Source organism: Arvicola amphibius, chromosome 13 (assembly GCF_903992535.2).
Source record: "Arvicola amphibius chromosome 13, mArvAmp1.2, whole genome shotgun sequence".
In the NCBI taxonomy this organism is placed as follows: domain Eukaryota; kingdom Metazoa; phylum Chordata; class Mammalia; order Rodentia; family Cricetidae; genus Arvicola; species Arvicola amphibius.
Genome location: NC_052059.1, coordinates 1207039 through 1229097, shown reverse-complemented (window position 1 = coordinate 1229097; position 22059 = coordinate 1207039). Strand labels below are relative to the sequence as shown.

Here is a 22059-nt window from a genome sequence, read left to right as displayed (position 1 = left end):
GTTTCTAATATTAACAACATTTTCGTTATATACATATTTTTTCTTGTGTTTCTGTGATTCAAACACAGGGCCTTTGCACATGTTGGGCAAGGATCTCTCACCTATATCCCTAGCCCCAAATTTTCTATACTACATGACAGTAATCCACAGCACATATTGCTCGGATAGACCATCTCTACAAATGGACAGAAACTGATTTAGAAAATCCCCTACCAAGGAGAAGTTCAGTTTATAGCAATTACAGATTGTTTTTTGAATGATGAAGGAAAGTACGAGACAACGGTTTTCTCCTTGTGATTCCCTTTGTCTTGGTCGCCCTCTAAATGTCCAGGAGGTCATCTCCGCTCTCGTCACTCTCCACGGTCAGCTGTCTGGTCCACCACTTCTTAACCTCGGAGCCACAGGAAGCTGTGTCTGGCATGGGGTTCATCTTGCACACCACAGACTTCATGGCTGTCCTTCCTCCAAACCGTAGGTTAACCGAAGACACCGAATGGCTTATTGGTTTGGGAGCTGTGGAAATAAGAGGAGTCCCGTTATCAACTGGTTGCTGTTTCAGCTTTAGCCATTCCTGGAAAAATCTCGATACTCCGAGTCGTGCTGTGTTTGGCTCCCAGTTCCTGTCTCCAGATGTGAAGCACAAAACCTTTCCCGTGTTTGATTCTTTCCAATAAACTTACGCTCATAGTCAGCTAATAATAACTCTTGGGAAAATACGCTGCTGGTGTAAAATAGAAGTGCTAAAGTGGTGTGCTCATTAGGAAAGCAAAGAAAAGAGTGATAGTGTGGTATTTCCAAAGGAGAGATGGGGTAGGGGAAAGGTATGGAAAGTAGAAGTGGCTTTGGCTTTCCGTTGCCTTGGCCTTGTGTCCCATCTGCAGAGAAGAAGTCACTAGCACATACATGTCTCTGAACCTTTAAGTCTCCATTGTAAATGAAGAGAATGCAAACATGCTCACTGTAGTCCTGGGAGGCTGAAGATGGAGCACTGAGATGACCTGACAAAGTAGACAGTGTGGTGCTTGCTGCCTCCTTAAAATGCCGTTCACTTTTGTCTTTGCCCCCTCTGACTTTTATGCCCCTAGTAGCTTGTCTCAGTAGTTATCTTCCTTTTTCACGTTGAGGCTACATAGACAAGCACACTGTTGATAATTTGACCACATTCCTCTGTCACCCACGTAAGTGAATACCAAGGAGGACATTCTCCCCAGGTCATCTCTCATATCTGCCCTGCGGAGTTGGACTAGCCGTGTGGACCTTGCTCTTATCACCGTGTCCAGACTGCTGTAATGGTCTGTACCCTGTCACCTGCCTCCAGGTCACGGTCAGTCCCTGCCAGAGGGAAATGAGCTCTTGGCTGTGCTGCCACTTTAGTCTTTCTAAAGCATAGGTTGTAAACGTCATCTCTTGCTCAGAATTCTTTAATGTTTCTCTTCTAACTGCCTATAGTATGGAAATGAAACTGTCCCATCTGTCCTTTAGGGATTTTCACATTGTGGCCCCTGCACCTACTCAATCTTGCTTCTTGTCACTCCTAGCTGGGCTTAGACAAGGCAAAAGGTATGACCTCTCTGATCCCTCATCGGGACCTTCCTTACTGGTGGCACACTTCTAGCTTCAGAATGTAAACTGTCTTGCCATCTGCTTTGTCAACAGACATGTGGCAGAGGTTTCAGGGTCACCCATTCTCACTTGGGTGGGCTTGAAGCTGAGCATGGTGACAAAAGAGGATAAAACCCTGTTTCACTATAGGCCTAGATATTGATGGAGAGGAGACTGGGGTGTGTGCAGAACTGCTCCTCTCCTGTTCCCGAGTGTCCCTCATGAGATCATCCTGACTTCCTTGTACCTCACATTTCTTCAGGAGAAAACTCTTACTAAATCAATAAAATATGGGAAATAATAGAACTGTGAGCATTGCCCGACCCAGTAATGCGCTGGGAGTGGTGACTGGCACACAGGGGCCAGTGCCACCTGGAGGTTTGTCATCATTACTGCTGTCATTGAGATAAAGACGCTCAAGTCATGGTGAGTGATCAGCTCAGACACACAGCATGTGTAGGGATAAAGTGGGACCTGGGCCTCTTCTGAGAACTCCGTGGCATTTTCTGAAGATCATATCTACCCATTCCTTTTTAGTTAAGTTTTGCCCATATTCGAGATGCCTTGACTATACCCAGGAAGCCCTTGGAAACTTCTCTCTCCTCTCTTTCTGGATCTTGGCTGTGACATCTTGTTAACAGGTGCTGTCTTTTCAGCGATGGCAGCTGAAAATGAGGGCTGATATAGTTATGTTTAGAGAAGTTGCTTTGGGGAGAATGTTACTGATGAGGGTATACATTTCATTGTTTCTCTGTATATGTTAATCAAACACACACCCTGTTTGGGTCTGAAATGTTCCCAGAGGCCCTGGGTATTTGATGCTTGGCTCCAGTTTGTGGTATTGGGCAGAGGCAGAATTTTTAAAAGGTGGCACCTAGTAGGTCTTGGGTCACTGGGGTCATGCCCTTGAAGAAGAATGTGGGATATCAATCTTTTTGTCTTTCTCTTTGTCCTGGTTGTGATAAGGCGAGCAACTTCCTTGTTATACATTCCCACTATGCTTTGCAAGCATTATTATAGGCCCAATAGCAATAGATCAACTGACCATGTGCTGAAACCGCCAACAAAGCGAGCCAATAAACCTTTCTTCTTTTTAAGTGGATTTTCTCCCATGTATGTTATGGTAACAGAAGGCAGATTAATTTGCATATTAAATAAAATCTAAGACCCAAAATTTTAAAAAAAGAGAAAATGCTTCTTAAATACCCTGAATGGGTAGAGAAATGAGTGATATACCTACCTGAGGGCAGACGCCATTGTCCAAACTTCCTTTGGGGTTTCCCAGGATCTGCCGCATCCTGTCGACTGCCTCCTCTGTCTGATAGAGTAGGGCTCAGGAGTTGCTGCTGACTGCTTGTCTGCATGGGAGAAGAGTGAGTCAGCTGTGGGTCTTTCTCTTAAAAAATACTTAATTTATCACAAATATCTGTAGCACTTTTGGGGTATAGAATGGTAATTATCACATGTTTGTAGCATACAGTGATGAAATCAGGATAATCCCCACGTCTGGCTCCTCAAATGTCAACCATTTCTATGTGTTTGGAAACTTATGACTTCTAGTTATTTTGAAACATACTAGAGACTTTTGAAGACTACATGTAATAGTCATCTTCACTGTCAGCTTGATAGCCCTAGGGAAGCCCAAACTGAGGACTCCTGCTGCTAAGGACACCTTGGCACTTTGCCTCCACCCCTGGCTCCTCACCTGGCACCTCGGTCTTTCCCAACCATTGTCATCTTCTTTTAGAGGATGTACGTGTGTGTGTGTGTGTGTGTGTGTGTGTGTGTGTGTGTGTGTTTGTGTATCTACAAAAGTGTATGCCATACATGTACAGATACCCACAGGGGCCAGAAGAGGGCACTGGATGCCCTGGAGCTAGAGCTATGGGTAGTTGTGAGCTGTCGGATGTGGGTGCAGAGAACTGTCCTTGGTCCTCTGGAAGAGCAGCTGCCTCTCCAGCCCCCCACTGTCTTGATTTTCAGGCTACTTTAAATCTTTAAACACTCTCCCCATGTCCTTGACTTTTGCGCTACCTTTTGAGAGCTCTGAAATATTTACTTCCTCTCTATCATTGGTCTTGTCTCAACCCAATTTGGCTGTTCCTCATAAAGTATTGCCAACTGTGGATCTTTTTTTTTTTTTAAACCTCTTTTTTCTGACTGCTCCCATAGATAGTCTGTGGAGAAGGAAGGAGGCAAGTGATTCCTGGTTTCTTGTAGAGAGCCGTGAAACTCATGCAAAACTGTACCAGGACATAACAGAGCCACTTGGAGCCTCGGCTGGACCATGGAGCCTTGTGCTTCAATTTGTCTGCCACCCCTGGCTGTGCTGCTCTGCACCATTAGCTCAGCAAAACTGGAGGCACTGTACAGTGTGCTAGATGGACCCCATGCAATTAGCATCAAACCATTGCAGCCGCATAAAGGGATGGGACCTCCTTGCCAACTGCTTCTCATAGACCAGAGCTCTCCCAGATGCTGGTAATTCTGGATTTTGTTGTTGTTGCTGCTTTGTTTTTGAATATGCATGTAGAATAACTCTGAAAATGAAACTAGCTGAGTTTTAATAGAATCTACCCAAATACCTTTTCTTAATTCTGTATGCTCCTCTGTTATCCAAATAAGAAAGGAAAATCCCCAAGTGCATTTTATTATTGAAGAGGGTTGAAAGCTAAGTGCATGCATTTTTGCTAGCTTTACTGAAAATTTGCACAATGTGCTGAGAAGAAAATATTTATGGCAAGGCTTCATGTAAATCATAATCTTTTAAAGCACATGTTTCTATGCCCAAAATTAGCTAATATGATAACATTAATCTTTTAGACAAAAGAAGCAAGCAAACAACACTTAGGATGTTAACAGATTTTAGTATACGTATTGTGTAGATTGGATCTTGAATGGACCATAAGTTTAAGGCTTGGTCTCTAGCCTAAGACACTAATAGAAGGTAGTAAAATATTTGGGAGGAGGAGCCTAGTGGGAGGAGGTTGGGTTATTATGGGGGTCAGGTGAGGGCTGTCCTCGAAGAGGATTTTGGACTCCCATCCCCTTTCTGTCTCTCTTGCTCACTGGACACCACGCTTTTCCGCGCATTCTCATCATGATGTACTACTTCACTGTAACACTGTTCCGTGAGCCAACCACCCTTGGACTGAAATATTCCAAACGGAGAGCCAACTAAACCTTCCCTGCTTCTAAGTCGATTATCTCAGGTATTTTGTTTAGTAATAGGAAGTTGACTAGCACACTGTACAAACCATAATTTTTATCAAATAATCTCAACTGAATCCTCAGTGACAAAAATAAAACTCCCTGGATGTACATGTTCTTATTAGTTTTGGTTCTTTTGCAACAAAAGATCACCTCAAAAAAAAATACTGTCATTTTGTTTGAAAAGTTTGTAGCCAGGATCAACTCCCACAGAACATCCTTGGATGAAGGGCACCGCATCTCTTACCTCAGGTTGCGTATTCTGGTCCTGGCTATTGGCGTTAGTGTCTTCACTTGGCTGGGTGGTCTCAATGCTGGGAGGATTCAGGAAGCGGCTCAGCTCCTGCTGCTGGCTCTCCCTCAGGCTGTGGATGATGCTGCATGACTGTTGCTGTTTCTGTAGGAAGATGCTGTGCCTTCGTAAGGAGGAAAGGTGCCCAGCTTCTTTGCCCCATTCCTACCAAGTCAGTTTCTTCTTCCCTCTCTGAAGACCTGTGGGTTTGCTGGCCTCTTAGGAAATTCCAAATAGGATTCTTGAATCAGTTTTGAGGCTGGTAGACTGACATACAAGTCTTGGAGATGAAAGGCATCTCCCACCTATTCCATTTGTGTAACAACTGGACTTGCTATGCTCTTCCATGCTAGTTTATATGTTAATTAAAATTTCTAATGGGGATGTTTTAGTTTCCCTTCTGATTTAATTGTATCCTCATTTAACCAATGCCAGCCCCTCCCCCTACTTTTCTGAAAGTTGTAAGCACCAGAGAGTCTTTAGTAGACGAGGAGGAAACTTTTACTCCTGTCTTAGTTCTGGACTTTGTAAGGCAGCCTGGTAGGGCCAGTCCAGCAGCAGTCTCTTTTTCCTGTCTAAGGCTTCCCTCACAGGGTCTGAGCAGGACAATTGTAATCTATGGAACCAGAAGAGCTATGACAGCTTTGTTTTGATTGGGTAGCAGTGGGCAGCTGGCCTCGCTCTAAAAAAAAATGTACTTGAGTGCTTATATTCCTTGGGGAATTTTTTTCCTCTAACTGAAATGTATGTTTCTGTAGTGGATGTTATTCCGAAGGGCAAGATCAAACAAATCTTACATAATGTTAATTGTGTTGCAGGAAGTGTTTACTGATTGGTTTGCCTTTCTTCTCTGTATGTGAAGCATAAGTCAAAAGCGTCCATAAACGTTAATTGCCCAATAGAAGCACTCACTGGAAATACAGTATATGCTAATGGAGTATATAATCATTAATATGTGAGAGTCTCACACGAACTTACAGTTCAAGAGGCAGCAGGCACATCATTAAAATTCCATGAGAGGTGGTCTTTTGAGACTAAACAATGTGATAAACCATATGTTGGAACTTTTTGCAGCCATTTAAAAGTAGTTTTGTAAATTCCATCTCAGTAGATATTTTTGGAATTTCATACGGTTGAGTTTAATAAATGGAGATCATAAATATTTGAATACCAATAAATTGCTTTTTAAACCTTCATGTTATACAGCTTTGATTCAACTGAAACGTTTGGTGGAGCCTGCTGAGGGGAATGAGGCGGAAACCAGAGTAGCGTTAAAGCTGTTGCAGCATCAGACACCCTGATAGGATGAAGATGATGAGTTGTAAGGGGTATCAGGCTAGATGCTGAAGGGTTGTATTGCTGAAAGGTTGTATTGAGGACTTTGTTCTCTTTCACTCCACTTTCTCTGAATGTGAGTGTGTGTCATGGTGTTAATTGTCAACTGGACAGAATCCAGAATCACTTGAGAGATGGGCCTCTGGGCATGCTTGTGGGGGATTATCTTGGTCATCGGTATGGGAATGCATCATAATTGTGAGTGGGACCATTCTATGGGCAACAGGTTCTGGACTTTATAAAACGTGGAAGGTGGACAGAACACTGGCATATATCTGCTCTCTCCATTTCCTGATTGTGGATGAGATGTGATTATGCAACACATGTCGTGTGATTAAACTCCTGCCTCCCTCTCCATAATGGACTGTATCCTTGAACTGTGAGCCAGGATAAGCTTTCTCTTTTAAGTTCCTTTTGTCATAGTATTTCATCACAGCAACAGGAAAGGAAAGCCAGCCCCTGGGTGCTTGTGGTTCACTCACAGCCCTGATGCGTTTCAAGCACTTCTTCAGCCACATGCGAATGGTCTGCTTAGCCACCTCCTCCTCGATGGTGTACTCCAGCTGCTCCCTGGCCAGCAGCTCCTCCAGCTGCAGGCTCTTCCTGATGTCCACAGAACGGTAGGAGAGCATGCTAGAAGACAGGAACAGCAGCACCACTGGTCAGATTCACCTGGTGTGTAGAGCCTCGGGTATTCAAAATGCAGAGGATGCATCTTTCCAGCTCATCAGTGTAGCATCTGATGCCACTCACAGCTGGGTGTTGGGCTGGTTATGTCACCTCTGTGTCTCCCCTGTCTTGTGTGAATGCTGAGGATAGCCTTGGCACCTACATTTTTGAATAAGTTAATTGGCAAGTTAATGTCTGTAAGATACTTAGAATGATGAATGTATCTGAGCGCCTATGCTGCAGAAGACACTTGTTAGATGATTACGACAGCTCTAGCTGTCAAGTACATACTCTGGAATGCCTTTTGCAGAAAGATTAGTCCATCCACTCTTTCCTCATGATTAGCTGTAATTGGTGATGGTTAATATCCTTGCCTGTGCATTATGCATGCCCCACTCCACTTCCTCTCTATTTTATTTATCTCTCTGAATCTTCCTTATTAATTTCTCAAAATGCAAAGCTATAGTTGAATAAACACTCTCATTTAGTCCTTGGCTCAACATGTCTATGCAGTGGTAAGTAAAACTATCATTTTTGTGCAGAGGGGAGTCAGATAATTCCTAGCAGGGACTGACCAAAGGGGAATGCAGACCTATCTGGTAGAACTGTACTCTTGTGTAGCTTCAGCACCCTGGAATCTCATACAACCCCTGTTGTGAACCTGAGGCCACCATCAGAGCTCAGGTCACAGCATAATACCTTCAGGAGTACTGGGTCATTGATTTTTCTCTTCTTTGCTAAATGTCCCCCCGTTGTGTAGCAAATCCTGCATTGTGTTTCATAAAGTCCTTGAGATTCATCAAAAATTTCATTATTGCTTAACTTCTGTGGAGAATGGAGGGCAAAGATCACCACCATTTACTTTGCTTGGGTTCCTTGGGATCAGATGCATCACGATGCTCCAGAGAGGTCAAATGTTAATTATTGATAACAACAGTAGGTCTGGGTGCTTCATGGACAACCTAAAAACACTGTGCTACCACTAAAAAAGATGAGCATTTTAAGAGGCATGTCATTCCTTCTCATATATAATTGTGCCCCATATTTTTCTGTGCTCCTTAGCTTATTCGTGGATGAATTGTAGTAAGAGGCAAAATTGGTAACTTTATGGAGCTCTTCCCAGGCCTTTCCCTTGCTAGTCTGACCTTTTTCTTCTTCTTTTAGTTGTAAGTTTTATCTACCTGAATGACCCCCATATTTGTTACAATACCCAACATTTAACATGCCAGGTACAATATTAGTAAAATAGCTATAGTCAGTCAAATGTTCTAACCAGTTTCTGTGTCATAGATACCTCTGGCAGGAAAGTTTGTGAAGGGTTTCTTACAGTGATGTTTCACATGCTATTTTATAAAAGAAATCAGCTATATTAAAAAAGACCTTTCAATTAGTTTTCTTTTTATGGGTCATAAGTTCTATATTGGCTCATTAAGTAATATGAAGTTTAGGTCAAATGACACTGTAATTTGAAAGGACTTGTGGAGCATAAATGATATTTTAAGATTTCTATAAAGAGCTTCAAGTAGTGACCTTATATGTAGAATTCACTGCAAACTTACTTAAGATGTGGCCAGACTAGAGTATCTGGGGATTTAATCCAAGACAACTGTTATCTTTAAAAAAGGAATAACACACACACACACACACACACACACACACACGCTCTGTGGGACAATGGTCTATACCCTGTCACTTGTATTTTAAATCAACACTGATTGGCCAGTAGCCAGACAGAAAGTATAGGCACGGCCACCAGGCAGGAAATAGATGCAGGGCAATGAGAATTCTGGGAAGAGGGAAGTTTCAGTTTGCAGTTGTCACCCAGAGAGAGAGGAAGCCAGACACAGAGCCTGCAAGATGTGACTGCCTCACTGAAAAAGGTACCAAACCATGTGGCTAACACAGACAAGAATTATGGGCTAATATAAGTTATAAGAGTTAATAAGAAGCCTGAGCTACTAGGTCAATCAGTTTATAACTAATATAAACCTCTGTGTGATTTCTTTGGGACTTAGTGACTGCAGGAACTAGGCAGGACAGAAACCTCAGCCAACACACTTACACACACACACACACACACACACACACTGAGAATGGCTTGTGTGATTAAGGCAGAGATCACAGTATAGATCACACTGCTAGCTAAACATTGCAAGAAGCCACTGGAAGATCCAACAGAAGGTTGGAACAGAGTCTTCCTCATAACCTCGCAAAGAACCAACCCTGCCCATGACTTCAGGCTTCCTGCTTCTGGAACCATAAGCAATAAACTTCTGCTGTGGGAACATGAGCACAGAGGCTCTAGCAACATGACACAGACGCTCCTAAGAGAGACTGAAAGAGCTGAATTTGAGCCTTTATCCTATCTGGTGCAGAAAACATGAAAATGTAGTGCTTTAAGCAACAGAGCAATTATGAAAGAGCAGGTGGGGCAGAGTCTTAGCAGACTCATCTGAGTGGGAAGATATGGATTTCTGCTCCATCTTTGTCAAGAAACCAAGTGGCCCTGAGAAAGTCAGTTAATTCTTACAGGACCACACCTTCATCCCCAAATAAAGAGAGAGAACCACTCCCTCCATGTCTTCTCTTTCTTTCCTCGTAGGAGGGCAGGCCACTGCTTCCTATCCTTGTGTGAGGCATTGATCAGACTTGATCATAATGAGGCAACGAGAAAGACTACTTCATTCCTAGAAAGTGTGCCTTTGCCTTATCACTATGGCATTATGGCAACTCATATTTCAAATATCCTTGACAACTGAATTCATGGGCCTTTGTGTGTTACAGCTTTCATTTCTGGCCTCAGCAAATTCTGTGACACTGGTCTTTAGAAACAGCTTCATACCTCAAGACATCATGGAAGGTGACATCACCACCATTGTGTAGCCTCTCCATCTCATAACACATGTGCTTAAACAGGAGCTTGTCTTTGTCAAGGTCCACTTCCAGCCTCCCACGTAGCAGCCGTAACAGGAACTTTACTCGGAAGGTGGGGATTACACCCTGGGTGAGACAGCACAAGGGCCAGCAAAGACAGTCATCAGGAGGCTCCTAGGAATTCACTGGGAGGGGATCTCTTTTTACAGGGAAACCCAGATAACAAAATGAATCTATGAGCCAAGACTGGTGGCTCAGGCTTATAACCCAAATATCAAGTAGGCTGAGGTAAGGAGCTCACCAGCATAAACATCCCCAACAGGAAGAAAGTCACGGGTTTCTTTGAAAGCTGGGCAGAATGATGTGTGATAAGCATATAATGTGAAGTACTGATCAGTAGCCTTCTTCTCCTCTGGTCTAATGGCTTTCCTGACTTCTGAGCCAGGAAGGGTGAGGAATGCCCATGCAGCTTTCCCTAGAGCCAGCCCTTAGTTCTTACGCTCAGCAGTCTGTTCACCTCTGCACACACAACCTTGATGAATATCTTTCAAAGAGTAGGCAGTACACCCATACACAACCCTCCTCACTTAATTTGGGTCTCAGGGACTTCTTAACACTTGTTATTTTGTTTCCATTGAAAGGCTTCTTTGTAGGTCTTCACAATGATTAGAACAACTTACAGATAAGACAATGAGGCTTCAGCTTTGCTCTCATCTGGGATAAATCTGGACACTGGGACTCTAAAAGTATCACTCTACCCCATATAACACAGTCTAATCCACCAACTCTGACTATAAGTTTGGATGAGTCTGGTGACCTAAGGCTTCTTCCTAGTCATTAGGACGTCAGTGTGGATGGGGGTGTAGTCTTTCCTACACATATCAAATGAGATCAAGTTCCTGTGGGTAATAGTTACAGAGAAAAATACAGATCTAGATGAGACAAAAGAAGCAGACCAAGTATCCCTGTCCTCTACAAGTTCACTGGAGCCCAGTTGGGAGACAGGGAGGACTAGTGTAGGCAGAAGTAAATAGGGTGAAGATGCCAGATCCTGTCTTGCATATCCTTGTCTTCCTGACCTTTTCTTCTGTCAACTATGCTAGTTCCTTGCCTTTGTACTCTTAACTCTTCCTGAACTATGCTTTGGTCTTCCCAGGAGGGGTCTTTCCATGGTTGAACTTTCCTCATTGCTTGATGTGAGCTCAGCCATCACCTTTTCACTCAAACCTTCATGACCTTCTCAGCTAAATCCATGTTCTGCCTTCTTTAATGTAGTCTTAACTTCTGGAACTCCATATGAGTCGAATATCTCCTATAAAAATGTAGGGTCAGAAGTGTTTCACATTTTGGGTTTTATAGTCTTTGGAATATTTGCATTTACAGAATGAATGATTTGGGGATAATATTCAAGTCTAAGCATAAAATTCATTCATGTATTTTGTATTTTTAATCTTTCAAAACAAGTTCTTGGGTGTCCCAGGCTGACCTTAATCTTAAGGCTGTCAGATTCTCCTGCTTCTGCCTCCCACATACTAGGGCTACATCTGCAGGTGTGATTCATTTCTCTCTCACATATGCCTTATACACATATTCTGGAAGTGAGTTTATAAAATATTATTAGTATGCCTGGGTTTTCACTGTGAGGTGTCACGTGAACTCATGTTTGAGTTCTTCCATTTGTGGTGTTGTGTTGGTACTAAACAGAATTTCAAGTCTGAAGCATTATTTTGGACTAGGGATACTAACCTGTGCCACAAGTGCCATTTCACCTTGATGGATTTTCCCTCCTTTAGGACATAAGCTCTGTGGGCACAGGAACCTTAGCATTTGGGAATTGCTTTACCTCAGTGCCTAGACATGTGCTTGGATTTGAGAAGGTAAAGATAAAAGATACCAAAGAGGAGAGGAAGAAGAAGAGAAGAACAAGCAGGATACTGAGGAAGAGAAAGGGAAAGGGGGGAAGAAAGAAGGTAGGTGAGAACAAGGAAGCTGTCTCTGCCTTGGCTAACTCTTGGAAACACTGGTTAAGATATTTACATACTAACTTAGAAATAGTTCAAAATAAACAGGTGTCCATGCAACTAATTAATTTTTTGGTGGTGCTGGGGTTTGGAGCCAGGACTTCTTGCATGCTCAGCAAACACTCAACCCCCGAGCTACACCCTTGGACATCACTTGTAACTCATGTGTGTTTCATCTAGATGGCTGCTTAAGGTTGAGGGGATGGTAAGTATGAGTAGGTTTCCCCTCTTGGACCTGCAGTTTCCTTCCTTCTGCTCAAGCCCAGGACAGATGACTTTGCTGACCTTAAAGTCTAAAGACTAGGCTGTTCACAGTTGGAAAGAACATGAAGAGAGGCCATTCTGTTCCCTGTCCTCTCATGCTCATCTGACTCAATGACAGGTTTCCACAAAGCAGCAGTGAGAGTTCCAGATTCAGTCTATCTCAATCTGTAGCCTGAAGACCCTTAAAATAGGTCATTTGTTCCCTTTGAGATGGAACATCCCATTCCCCCATCCCTAGGTTGAGGAAGATCTTCAACACCTGATTCTCCTGCTTCTAGTTCCCAAGTGCTGGGAGTACAGTCATGAGCCACCGTGCCCAGTTTTATTTGGTGTTGGGGATTAAAACCATGATCTTATGTGTGCTTGGTGAGTAAGTGAGCCACACCCACAGTTCCTACCTCTCTCTTATCATCAACCATGTTCCATATGATTTGAAAATGGCGAAGATCATTGTAACTTAAAAGCTGATCCTCTTCAGTGGAATAAAATAAGGAGAAATTCTCCACAATTATGGCTAAGAAAAAAAAATCAGATGTTAGACAAATATACTAATGTGTCACTTTTTAGAAAGAGTAAAACATCTATAATAAATAATAGATATTATCACTCACATTATAAAGCCAATTTCTCAAAGTGATTTCAGTACAGTTTCCAGGTTGGCATGTCTCTCACTTGGACTAAGCTATTTTTTCAGTACTTGCCTTTCCAAAACATGAGGGTCATGGGCTCAAAAGCACTCTGTGTAGACATTCATGCCAGCTGGCTCCTACTCTTACTTGAGAGTTTAAGGGCATTTTAAAGGGTCATATTGTTTCTGGGTGGCCCCACAGCTAGGTGGACAAAATATCTTTTAAAACAAAAAAAATTGATATTTTGAGGCTATGAAAGTAGCCCTCCCTGTTCAGCCCAATCCATGGGAAAAGCTCTTTGGTAATTAATGAGCATAATAAATAGGACAACTCTCGAATCTGCAATCAACTGCCATTTCTATGCCTTTCAAAGGTCTTTTCAGCTCCTGGGTTGAGAGGCAACAATTTATAATTAGTGCCACGAAACACCCGCCCAAAGCAATCCAGGATAATTACTCGAAAATTGTCCATAATTATCTAAGTACCTGAGTTTGAAGAGATGAAAAAAATAATTCCACGAACATCTCTTACCCACTAGCAGATTCAGCATGATGTAGGCAATGATGACATAGAACGAGCAGAAGTACATCAGCGCCCCCGCGTAATTGCCACAGTCTGTGGCCCAGTATGTATGTTCATCTGGAGTGCAAAATGGAGGCTGAACCTGTGAGGCGGCGGAGGACACGGAGGGGAGAGTAAGGACATGGGAGGGCGCAGATTTCCTCTGATTGTAGGGCTCAGTGAACGTACTCTTGACAGTATGGGATGGAGTTAACGTAAGGCCGTCACGAAAAGCCACACGTGTTGGACACGCACACACCATTTGCAGCACGAGCACTTCATCTGTGCTATGCTTTTAGTCTTGTAGATGCCCTAGTTCAGTGCCACTGATAGAAGTAAAATGCAAATGAACAGGTTTCCCATGAGAGACAGCCTTCCCATTCTCACTAGTAGTCACTAGGGCCAAACTGTACAAAGCCATATGGATTAATCTGTCCACAAGTATAATAACATACCAAATTCACATTCAAGTTCTGTAAAGACTAATTACCCATCATGAGGCACCAAAATGAGATGTTATAGAAATGTATGAAGTTCAATAATTAAAAGCCATGCATTCTGTTAGATCCACAAACCCTTCTGTGATATTATCCTGGTTTCTCTTAACCAGAACGACTAGTTCTTTCTTCTGTATTCCCACATACTCTTTTGGGACTCCTATTTAGGATTTATTCAATTCTGCCTTGTGTTGTACCTGATTTGATAAATTTGGCTTCTATTTTTTTATGTTTAAAATTCCCTATGCCCCACTATGTGCTATGTTTGCACCAAGCATTAGGGATAGATTAGTAACAAAGGCACACCCCTGTTCTCTGAATGCCGACCACAGTTTAAGATCTCATTTACCAGCACAAAGGTCATTAGCTCCATGTGGCAATTTAAATTTAATTTGTATTAATTAACAAGCAAAAGTAAATGGAATATGAAAGAATTTTTCAGATACAACTGGTCACACCAGTAGCTCAGTACTGAGCCATACATGGCTAGTAGCTTTCTGTCTGGAAAGCACAGGCTTCTTTACTGAATGTCTATAGGGCATCACTGGTGTCTATGAGGTGATAGGGAGAAGAAAGAAAGAAGTTTAAGTTTACAGTTCTCTAGAGCTGTTAAGCATGTCCAAACAAGAAATACAGATTACTGTAAGAATGGATAACCCATGGTTTTAAGTGTGGGCAAACATGCCTGAAGACACAAATGTTGACACCATGGTTAGAGGATCATACAGACTTATTGGACAGAAGGCAGGATACCAAAGGGAAGAGTGGCTCAGACCACATAATGTATGTTCCTTGAGGAACCTTTGGACCTGCAGAAGGCCTATGGCCCAGGACAAAACAGGGACTTGGTGAGTGTCTGATGAATGTGTTAAATAAATCTCCTTGTTTTGATTGCCAAGCTATGAAGAATAGGAACAAAGGAACAGTGCTCATTATTAAATGTTATTAAAATAGCTTAAGTTATGTTAAGTGAATATTGGGATATTTTGCTCTTTACATTCATATCTTGTAATGTTAAAAAGTCAAAGTTAGGGACTAGGTGGTCAGATTATTCTCTTTTTTTAAAATTAAATACAAGGCCTTTGTGCTAACAAATATACCATTGCCATGTACTTGTGACTTTACGTTGAGGCACTGAAAATGATGAGGGGGTATTTACCATACAATCATGCATAATCTTGTTCCAGTCTTCCCCTGTGACGATTCGGAACAATACAGTAATGGCTTTGCCAGCTGAAGAAAAATTGGCATGCCTAATTTAATAAAACAGAATGGAGATTGCATGAGTTGTCATCGTCATGAAGCAATATTGGTAGTCACCACCAAACAGCTTGGTTGCCAGGTTATTGTTATCAAAGCTTAAAGCATCTTGCTAGCAGTGTGGCTTCTTGACAAACCAGCTCTCACAAAATCACCAGTTTACTGGCTTTCATTTTGAACAACTGAGTGAGCTTTGGCTACAAAGAAGTGATTCCTTCCTTTGCTTGGTCATAGAAGAAAACCCAGACTTCACCAATAAATCACCTGCCAGCGAGGCATTTGCACGCGTTTTGTTATATTAGAACTTTTAAGATGACAACAGCAGATGCTTCCATAATGTGGAAGATGAGCTTCTGAAAATGCTTTTCTTATAACAGAGTGGTTTTGTAGGTTCTAACTTCCTACAAACCTGTTTTATTCCCAACAAAATGATATAGCATTTCAGAGAAGTACATGGAAATTAGGAGTGGTTATTCCCAACAATGGGTAGAATTATAAAATCCTTTTTTGCTTTGTTTTTGCATTTTCTAAGGATCCTAAAATAAACATGCTTATCTTTGTCAATTTGAAAATGTCATTAAAAATATGTATGCTTTATTTTATTTTCCAACAGATTACTACCCCTTTTCACCAACGCTATGAAAAAGTTTGCTTAGTAAATGAATAGGAAGACAAATACATGCTGACCTGTTAATGTTCTCTCCGTATTTCACGGTACCAAACAGAACAACCCCAGCGAAGGCATAGCACAGCAGCAAAAGGAACATCCCTACGATGATAAAGAAGCTCTTGTACATGCTGACAACCACAGTCAGAAGGAGCATCTTTAATGTCACCTGTGGGTGAGAAAGAATGCAGTCAGGGCAGATGGAGAGAGGAGGAGAGGCGGGGGAGAGAAGGTCCTAGCTGTGGGGAGGAGCCGGCTGGTGAATAATCTATAAGCAGGTTGGCTGTGTAGCGATTCCCAAGTACATCATTTGAAAGTTGTTTCCTGTTAGATATTAAATCTAAATATTATTCAAAAACCATCTGGCATTGAGAAATCTTATTCATACTTCAAACAGTTCAGTCACGCAAGAGAAATTAATTGAATTAACAACATAATATTCTTAGTCTTCCACTTCCTCTTTTTTTTCTACCCAGATATCTGTAAGGTCAACACATTTTTAACCTATAGCTAATATTTTTTTCAGTCAATTTAAAATTCTTTTAAACAAGTTTTTTTTATTTCTCCCTTCCCTCCTCCAACTCTCCCCTTCCCCCCACTCTACCCCCTATCCTTTCCTCAGAGAGGATGAGGTCACCCATGGGGAGTCAACAAAGTCTGTCACATCACTTGAGGCAGAACCAAGCTCCCCACTTCCATGTATCAAGGCTGAGCAAGGTATCCCTCCATAGGGAATAGGCTCCAAAAAATTTGTCACCCACAGACGTTCTAAAAAACTAAATGTAATAATTGCTTAATGTCAAGTAACCACCAATGATTAAATCTAGCAATTACATGGATATATGGAATCGATATGTGACACAATGCTAGTGACAAAAGAAGCAGTATCCCTTTATAAAAGAGAACGCAGGTAGTACGCGGTGTGCATAAATGCTAACGAGGAATCTAGAACAATGGAAACATCATCAATTATAAATTTTCTCTGCAATAAAGTTAATTAAAAAACATAAATTAAGGCACATTAAGAATGACATTGACTTTTGGTTTCAGAGTTAACATGTTTTCTTTCATTTATGACTAAGTTTACTCAGCAAATATGATAAACAAAATAACAACAGGAAATATAGTCTGACAATTAACCTACTGATTTAATGTGATATTTAATATTAATTAATCTTGACTTAGGAAGTTTGGTTATTTGTGGACTGTAACAACCTGGTTGGCTGAGGTCAGTTGGCACCAGTGATTCAGTGCTTATGTAACCTTTGAAAGGATTCTGCATGACAGACTTACATGCTTTCCACAGATGGAGAAAAATCTAAAGACAATCACACAGGCTCCCATCATGTAGGTGTATGCATTCTGAAATTTAAACAGAAGGCAGGCTTTTTCACAATTTGCACAAAAGATCTTGTTATGGTTCTATTTTTCATTTTGTCTTCTGTGAAATCTAGTAAATAATTAGTTTAATAAAATGTGAAAATTCCTATAAGAAATTTATCTAAAATAAAGGTGCCGAAAAGGTCACTGCAAAAACTCATGAATAAGTATTAGATTTAAAATCAAATCTCAGACAAAACTTCGGGTTTTGTTTTGCTTAACTGAATTCTGTATTTTGAAACTCATTTCATTTCATTTCCTTTCGAGGACAGGGCAGGAAATGTAGGGGGTAGCCATGCAATGGGAGGAAGTTGAATGAGAGAGGAATAAAGGTATAATAAAGAGCAGTCAGATGTTGAAAAGAAGGCTTGAGGGGATTGGAAAAGTAGCTTAGCTGGTAGGTCTTGCCTAACACATGCAAGGCCCTGGGCTCAATATCATATGGTACATAAACCCAGAGTACTAGTGATGTCTATAATCCCAGAACTTGGGAAGCAGAAGCAGAAAGATCAAAATTTTAATGTCATCCTTGACTGCATATTGACTTCAACACCAGCTTGGGCTACATGGGACCTTATTCCAACAACAGCAACACTTGAAGACAGCTTTTCCTGAGATCAGTCCCATGTTTATAAATAGATCTATTTTAGAAAAAGTACCCCTTCCCCTCAGCTCAAGAGGACTGCATGAGCTTGCTCTTCAAGTGTATGCTGAGGGCCAGAGATCACTCTGTGCTTTATGATTCACAAGGTTTCTTCTGAGAAACAAAGATGCCACTGGCCACAGCTTAACAATGGTGACATTCAGCTGATGCCAAAGCATGAGCATTCTCCAGGAGCTGCCTCGCCAAATGACAACAGTCCCAGATGGGTCCCTGGGAAGGGGGTCCCTGAGCTCCTTGGTGAGGCAAATGGACAGGAATGTGGGCACGGAGCATCGTTGGATGGAATACAGGGACTGTGCCTTCCTTCTTAGCAGTCCTCTGCAAAATATGGCAAAGAATGATTGCTTTTCTCAGACCAGAGGTTTTTCTCAGGGGAAGAACTAAAGCAGTCAAGCAGAATAGGGAAGCTTTTTTGGTGGCTCAGAATTTCCTCTGTGGGCGATATTTGAGATTAGGAAGCCTACCATATTCTTCCATTTAGAGTGAGTAGCATTTGGTCAAAAGTTTGTCTAGTCACAAAAATAAACACAATTATAACATGTTTTTTCTACCTCTTCTCTCCACATTAGTTCGGGATTTATTATAGACACCCTAAGTCCTTACATTAGAAGTCATGATAACCACAGCTCCTGGGATAAAGACTGGATGATTTTCACGTGGACCCCAAAGTCTTGAAAAGACTTAAGTTTCCATTTGTTCAAATCTTGTGCTATATTATATACTCGGGTTCCTTCTACTTCAGCCACAAGACCTCCCCTTTGTCCAGTCCCTGCACCCTTTTATCCTAGCCAAGGGCATCTGAAATGTTCTGTAGATGGAGTCTAGTCCTTTGGGGGAGTGCCTTCCGGGTCCTCTTTGATGAAGCCATTTCCCACTCCTCACAGTTGTCATTGGGAACATGGGATTTCCTTTATCTTTCCCAGCATACCCATGGTTTTTCCTGGTTTGTGAGCACATGGTGAAGGTCTCTCTAGCTCTCTAGGCTATGAAGTTTATGAGAGCAGTGAATATCTTTGTTTTGTTCATTTCTTTCTTCTTAATCATCCTATACTACTCTTCTCATCATTATATCCAAAGCCATTTATTATTTGAGAAGGTGGATACAAGTATTTGAGAACCTAAACAACTTCTAATGGCGAAGGCAGCCACTGGTTTAAGGAGGCCACTCATAAATATATCTGCTATATTTATGAATATAGCAGATCCAAACTAAAGCAAGATCCTTCTGATAAGCAAATGGACTCCATGAGTACTGATACTTTCTGTCAGTCCTCTCGTATTAAAGAGGGTGGGAGAATGTGGGACTGATAACACCAACCACTGGGCCTGTAGAAGACTAAGGAAAAGATAGTACTTATAATTTATGCCTTATAGGCGGCTACAACGCCTAGAGCAGTGGTTCTTAATGTGCGGGTCCCAACCCCTTTGACGAACCTCTCTCCAAAAAATATTTACGTTATAACTCATAAAAGTGGCAAAATTACAGTTATGAAGTAGCAACAAGTATAATGTTATGGTTGGTAGTCACAGCATGAGAAACTGTATTAAAGGGTCTCGGCATTAGGAACGTTGAAAACCACTGTCTTAGAGTGTACAGTGAGAGCCACCATCACATCAGTGACCATATTTTATTTTCATTGGACAACACCACTGTAGACTAGCCAAGTTTTCCCATGGCTGTAGATTTGAAAGGCTGGACCTCAGACATGGATATTGATGGGTTCAGAAAATTGGTATGAGAAAATTGGGAGAGAACAGTGGCTTGAGTACATAGGGCTACATTATAAGTCTGCTTGTATTGTGGTGGCACGGGTGCTTCTCTGTCTCAGAGGGCAAGGTCTGAGTCTTCAGATTCTAGCCTTCTTTTAGATCTGCACATCATAGCCCTTTGAGGACCCAGAAGTGTAGGTGTGTGAACATATACATATTTGTGTGTGTGTGTGTGTGTGTGTGTGTGTGTGTGTGTGCGCATATGCAATTTGCAAGCATGTTCCAGGGCTTTTATGACCAAAGCTCAGATTTAGAAATTTGATTTAATGCCCAAGAGGAGCTAATATGGAAAGAAGAGACTGGAAATGGCCCTGAACTAGGGAAAACCGAAGTATCAGCTAAAATAAAGTTTAAAGATGTGCCTACCAGCAGAGCAAAGTGAAGCACCACCCACACGACACCAAGAGATGTCACCAAGAGATCGTATCTGTTTCTTCTGCTCTGCCAGAACCCAGCTGGTGACATTGCTATGATCTTCATGGTAACCTAGAGAAAGCCAGAAAGGAGGACACAGGGCAAGTGCTTAGACATGTTTAAATCAATTAGTTAAACATGTTATATATAATCAAGGACATAGTTAATAAGAGCGTTAGTCACAAAGATATATTTTTTTTAAAAAAAGCCAAGAAGGCACGAAGATACATTAAAAAAAAAAAAAAGCCAAGCAGACTACTTATCTATTCTCTATACTTGTTCCCTGGATTAATGACTAAGTACTTATTGCAGGGTATTTTTCTACCTTGAGTGAAAAACTGTATTTTGGGAAACATCAGCCAGTTTACAGAAAATGATAATCCACTTCCCTTTCAAAAAAGATTGACTGGAAAATAGATGTGACACAGAGAAAACATTTTAGATAATATTGGCCCCACTTGCATGGTTACATCTGTGCTGTAATCTGAATCCCTGATTAACAGTGGCTTGTGTCCTGTGCTCCAAGCATGCAAACCCTGTTAGTAGGCAGGCCAATGGGCAGACACAACAATTAACAGGAATGTTTCAGCAGTTGGACAAATTGGAAATATAAAGTGAAATTTGTTAAAGTTCAGCAGCACAGCCAGAAAGGACACACCCATGAAATCCACCCCTTAAAGGTTTCAAAAATGAGAACACAGAGCTGGGAGTAGATGCCGTCCGTCACGGTGGAGCACTGCTTCCCTTTCTGTTGTTCTTAGCTTCCCCCAGAGCAGCAGCTAGCTCATCACTGTACCTCTAAGACAAAGATGAAGGTGAAGACAACGGACATTGTTGCCAAAGGAACGGTCACAGGATCCTCGACGTCCCACTGCAAGCAGAGTACAAGTCACTGTGGCGTCCCCCAGGCAGACCTCTCCCTCTCTGTTCCCCATCTTAGCACACACAACAATTTTACGTTTACTAAAGATCAGAGGCTGCAAATGACGATGCCAAATTGCAACGCTGCAGTCACACCCGAGGTATGGAATCCACTCCAAATATCTCAGGGTGAAGCAGTACCTTGACTGATAGCAACACAGACTGGGCCAGAACCAGCAATGCGATTGTCCTCTTAAAAAATGGATGCTGGGTTATGTCATACATTTTAGCTCTAAAGCCATCGTTATCTGAAAAAGAAAAGTGTAGGCGAGGGCACTTTAGACACAGGCCAGATTCGCTTCCTTGTCTTTCATATTCATGTTCATCTTCAAACCCATTACAGCCTTCCCCTCCAGTTCTATCTATTGTGAGTGCTTTGCAGGAATGGCTGACATTTGATATTAAAATGACAGCACACAGTAACATCCATATTGGAAGGAGAAACGCATCATTCAATTTCTGTCAGATTAATACATTTTCCTCATATTTCTAGAAGGCAAGCACGAATGTATTTTATTTAAAAATTCAGTTTTTTTTTCATTAAGGCTTATTCAGAGAGGACTGAAGCTCAGCCTTTAGGTGGCTGATTTTAATAGCCTTATGAAGCGATCAGCAGTTTGGAGTCTGTTTCTATATTAACTTATGCACAACCCCCTAGTGGCCTCACGATTATTATTTTAATTTAAATCCGAGGCTCTTAGGGAATCAGGAACACTAGTGCCCAACATGAATAAAATCAGAGCATCTTTGATACCGGGCCGAGGTGGGAGATGAAGAGGTTGTGCGATCTTCAGTCTGCTCTTGAGATCTTCCCATCTTCTCTGATCTACTGTCAGCAGAGCCGTCCCCTTGGAAACAAAGGAGACAGTGGAGCGAAAGGAAAGGACCAATATGGAGGAGACCTGACAGAAAGACAGTCTGCAAGAACGCTGGCGGTTGGGGAAATTTGGTCAGAACTAGCAACCCACACTGAGAGGCATTCCTGATAGGGTAGATGAATGCCGGGAGCATCCAGCAGCCTTAAGGGTG

The 22059-nt window shown here is 41.9% G+C and overlaps 1 protein-coding gene across 2 annotated transcripts in view; it reads right to left on the bottom strand.

Moving 5' to 3' along the window:
* Nucleotides 1-319: 319 nt before the first annotated feature.
* Nalcn (sodium leak channel, non-selective) overlaps nt 320-22059 on the bottom strand; it is a 240345-nt gene continuing 218605 nt past the window's right edge. For both annotated transcript variants that reach the window (XM_038310269.1, XM_038310270.1), the window contains 14 exons: nt 21785-21878; nt 21172-21278; nt 20906-20980; nt 20062-20181; nt 17175-17243; nt 15902-16050; nt 15114-15207; nt 13428-13560; nt 12666-12781; nt 9951-10108; nt 6922-7072; nt 5060-5209; nt 2843-2960; nt 320-513 (listed from right to left, as the gene is read on the bottom strand). In XM_038310269.1, the coding sequence (XP_038166197.1) occupies nt 320-513; nt 2843-2960; nt 5060-5209; nt 6922-7072; nt 9951-10108; nt 12666-12781; nt 13428-13560; nt 15114-15207; nt 15902-16050; nt 17175-17243; nt 20062-20181; nt 20906-20980; nt 21172-21278; nt 21785-21878 (1728 nt within the window). The remainder of the gene's footprint in view (nt 514-2842; nt 2961-5059; nt 5210-6921; nt 7073-9950; nt 10109-12665; nt 12782-13427; nt 13561-15113; nt 15208-15901; nt 16051-17174; nt 17244-20061; nt 20182-20905; nt 20981-21171; nt 21279-21784; nt 21879-22059) is intronic.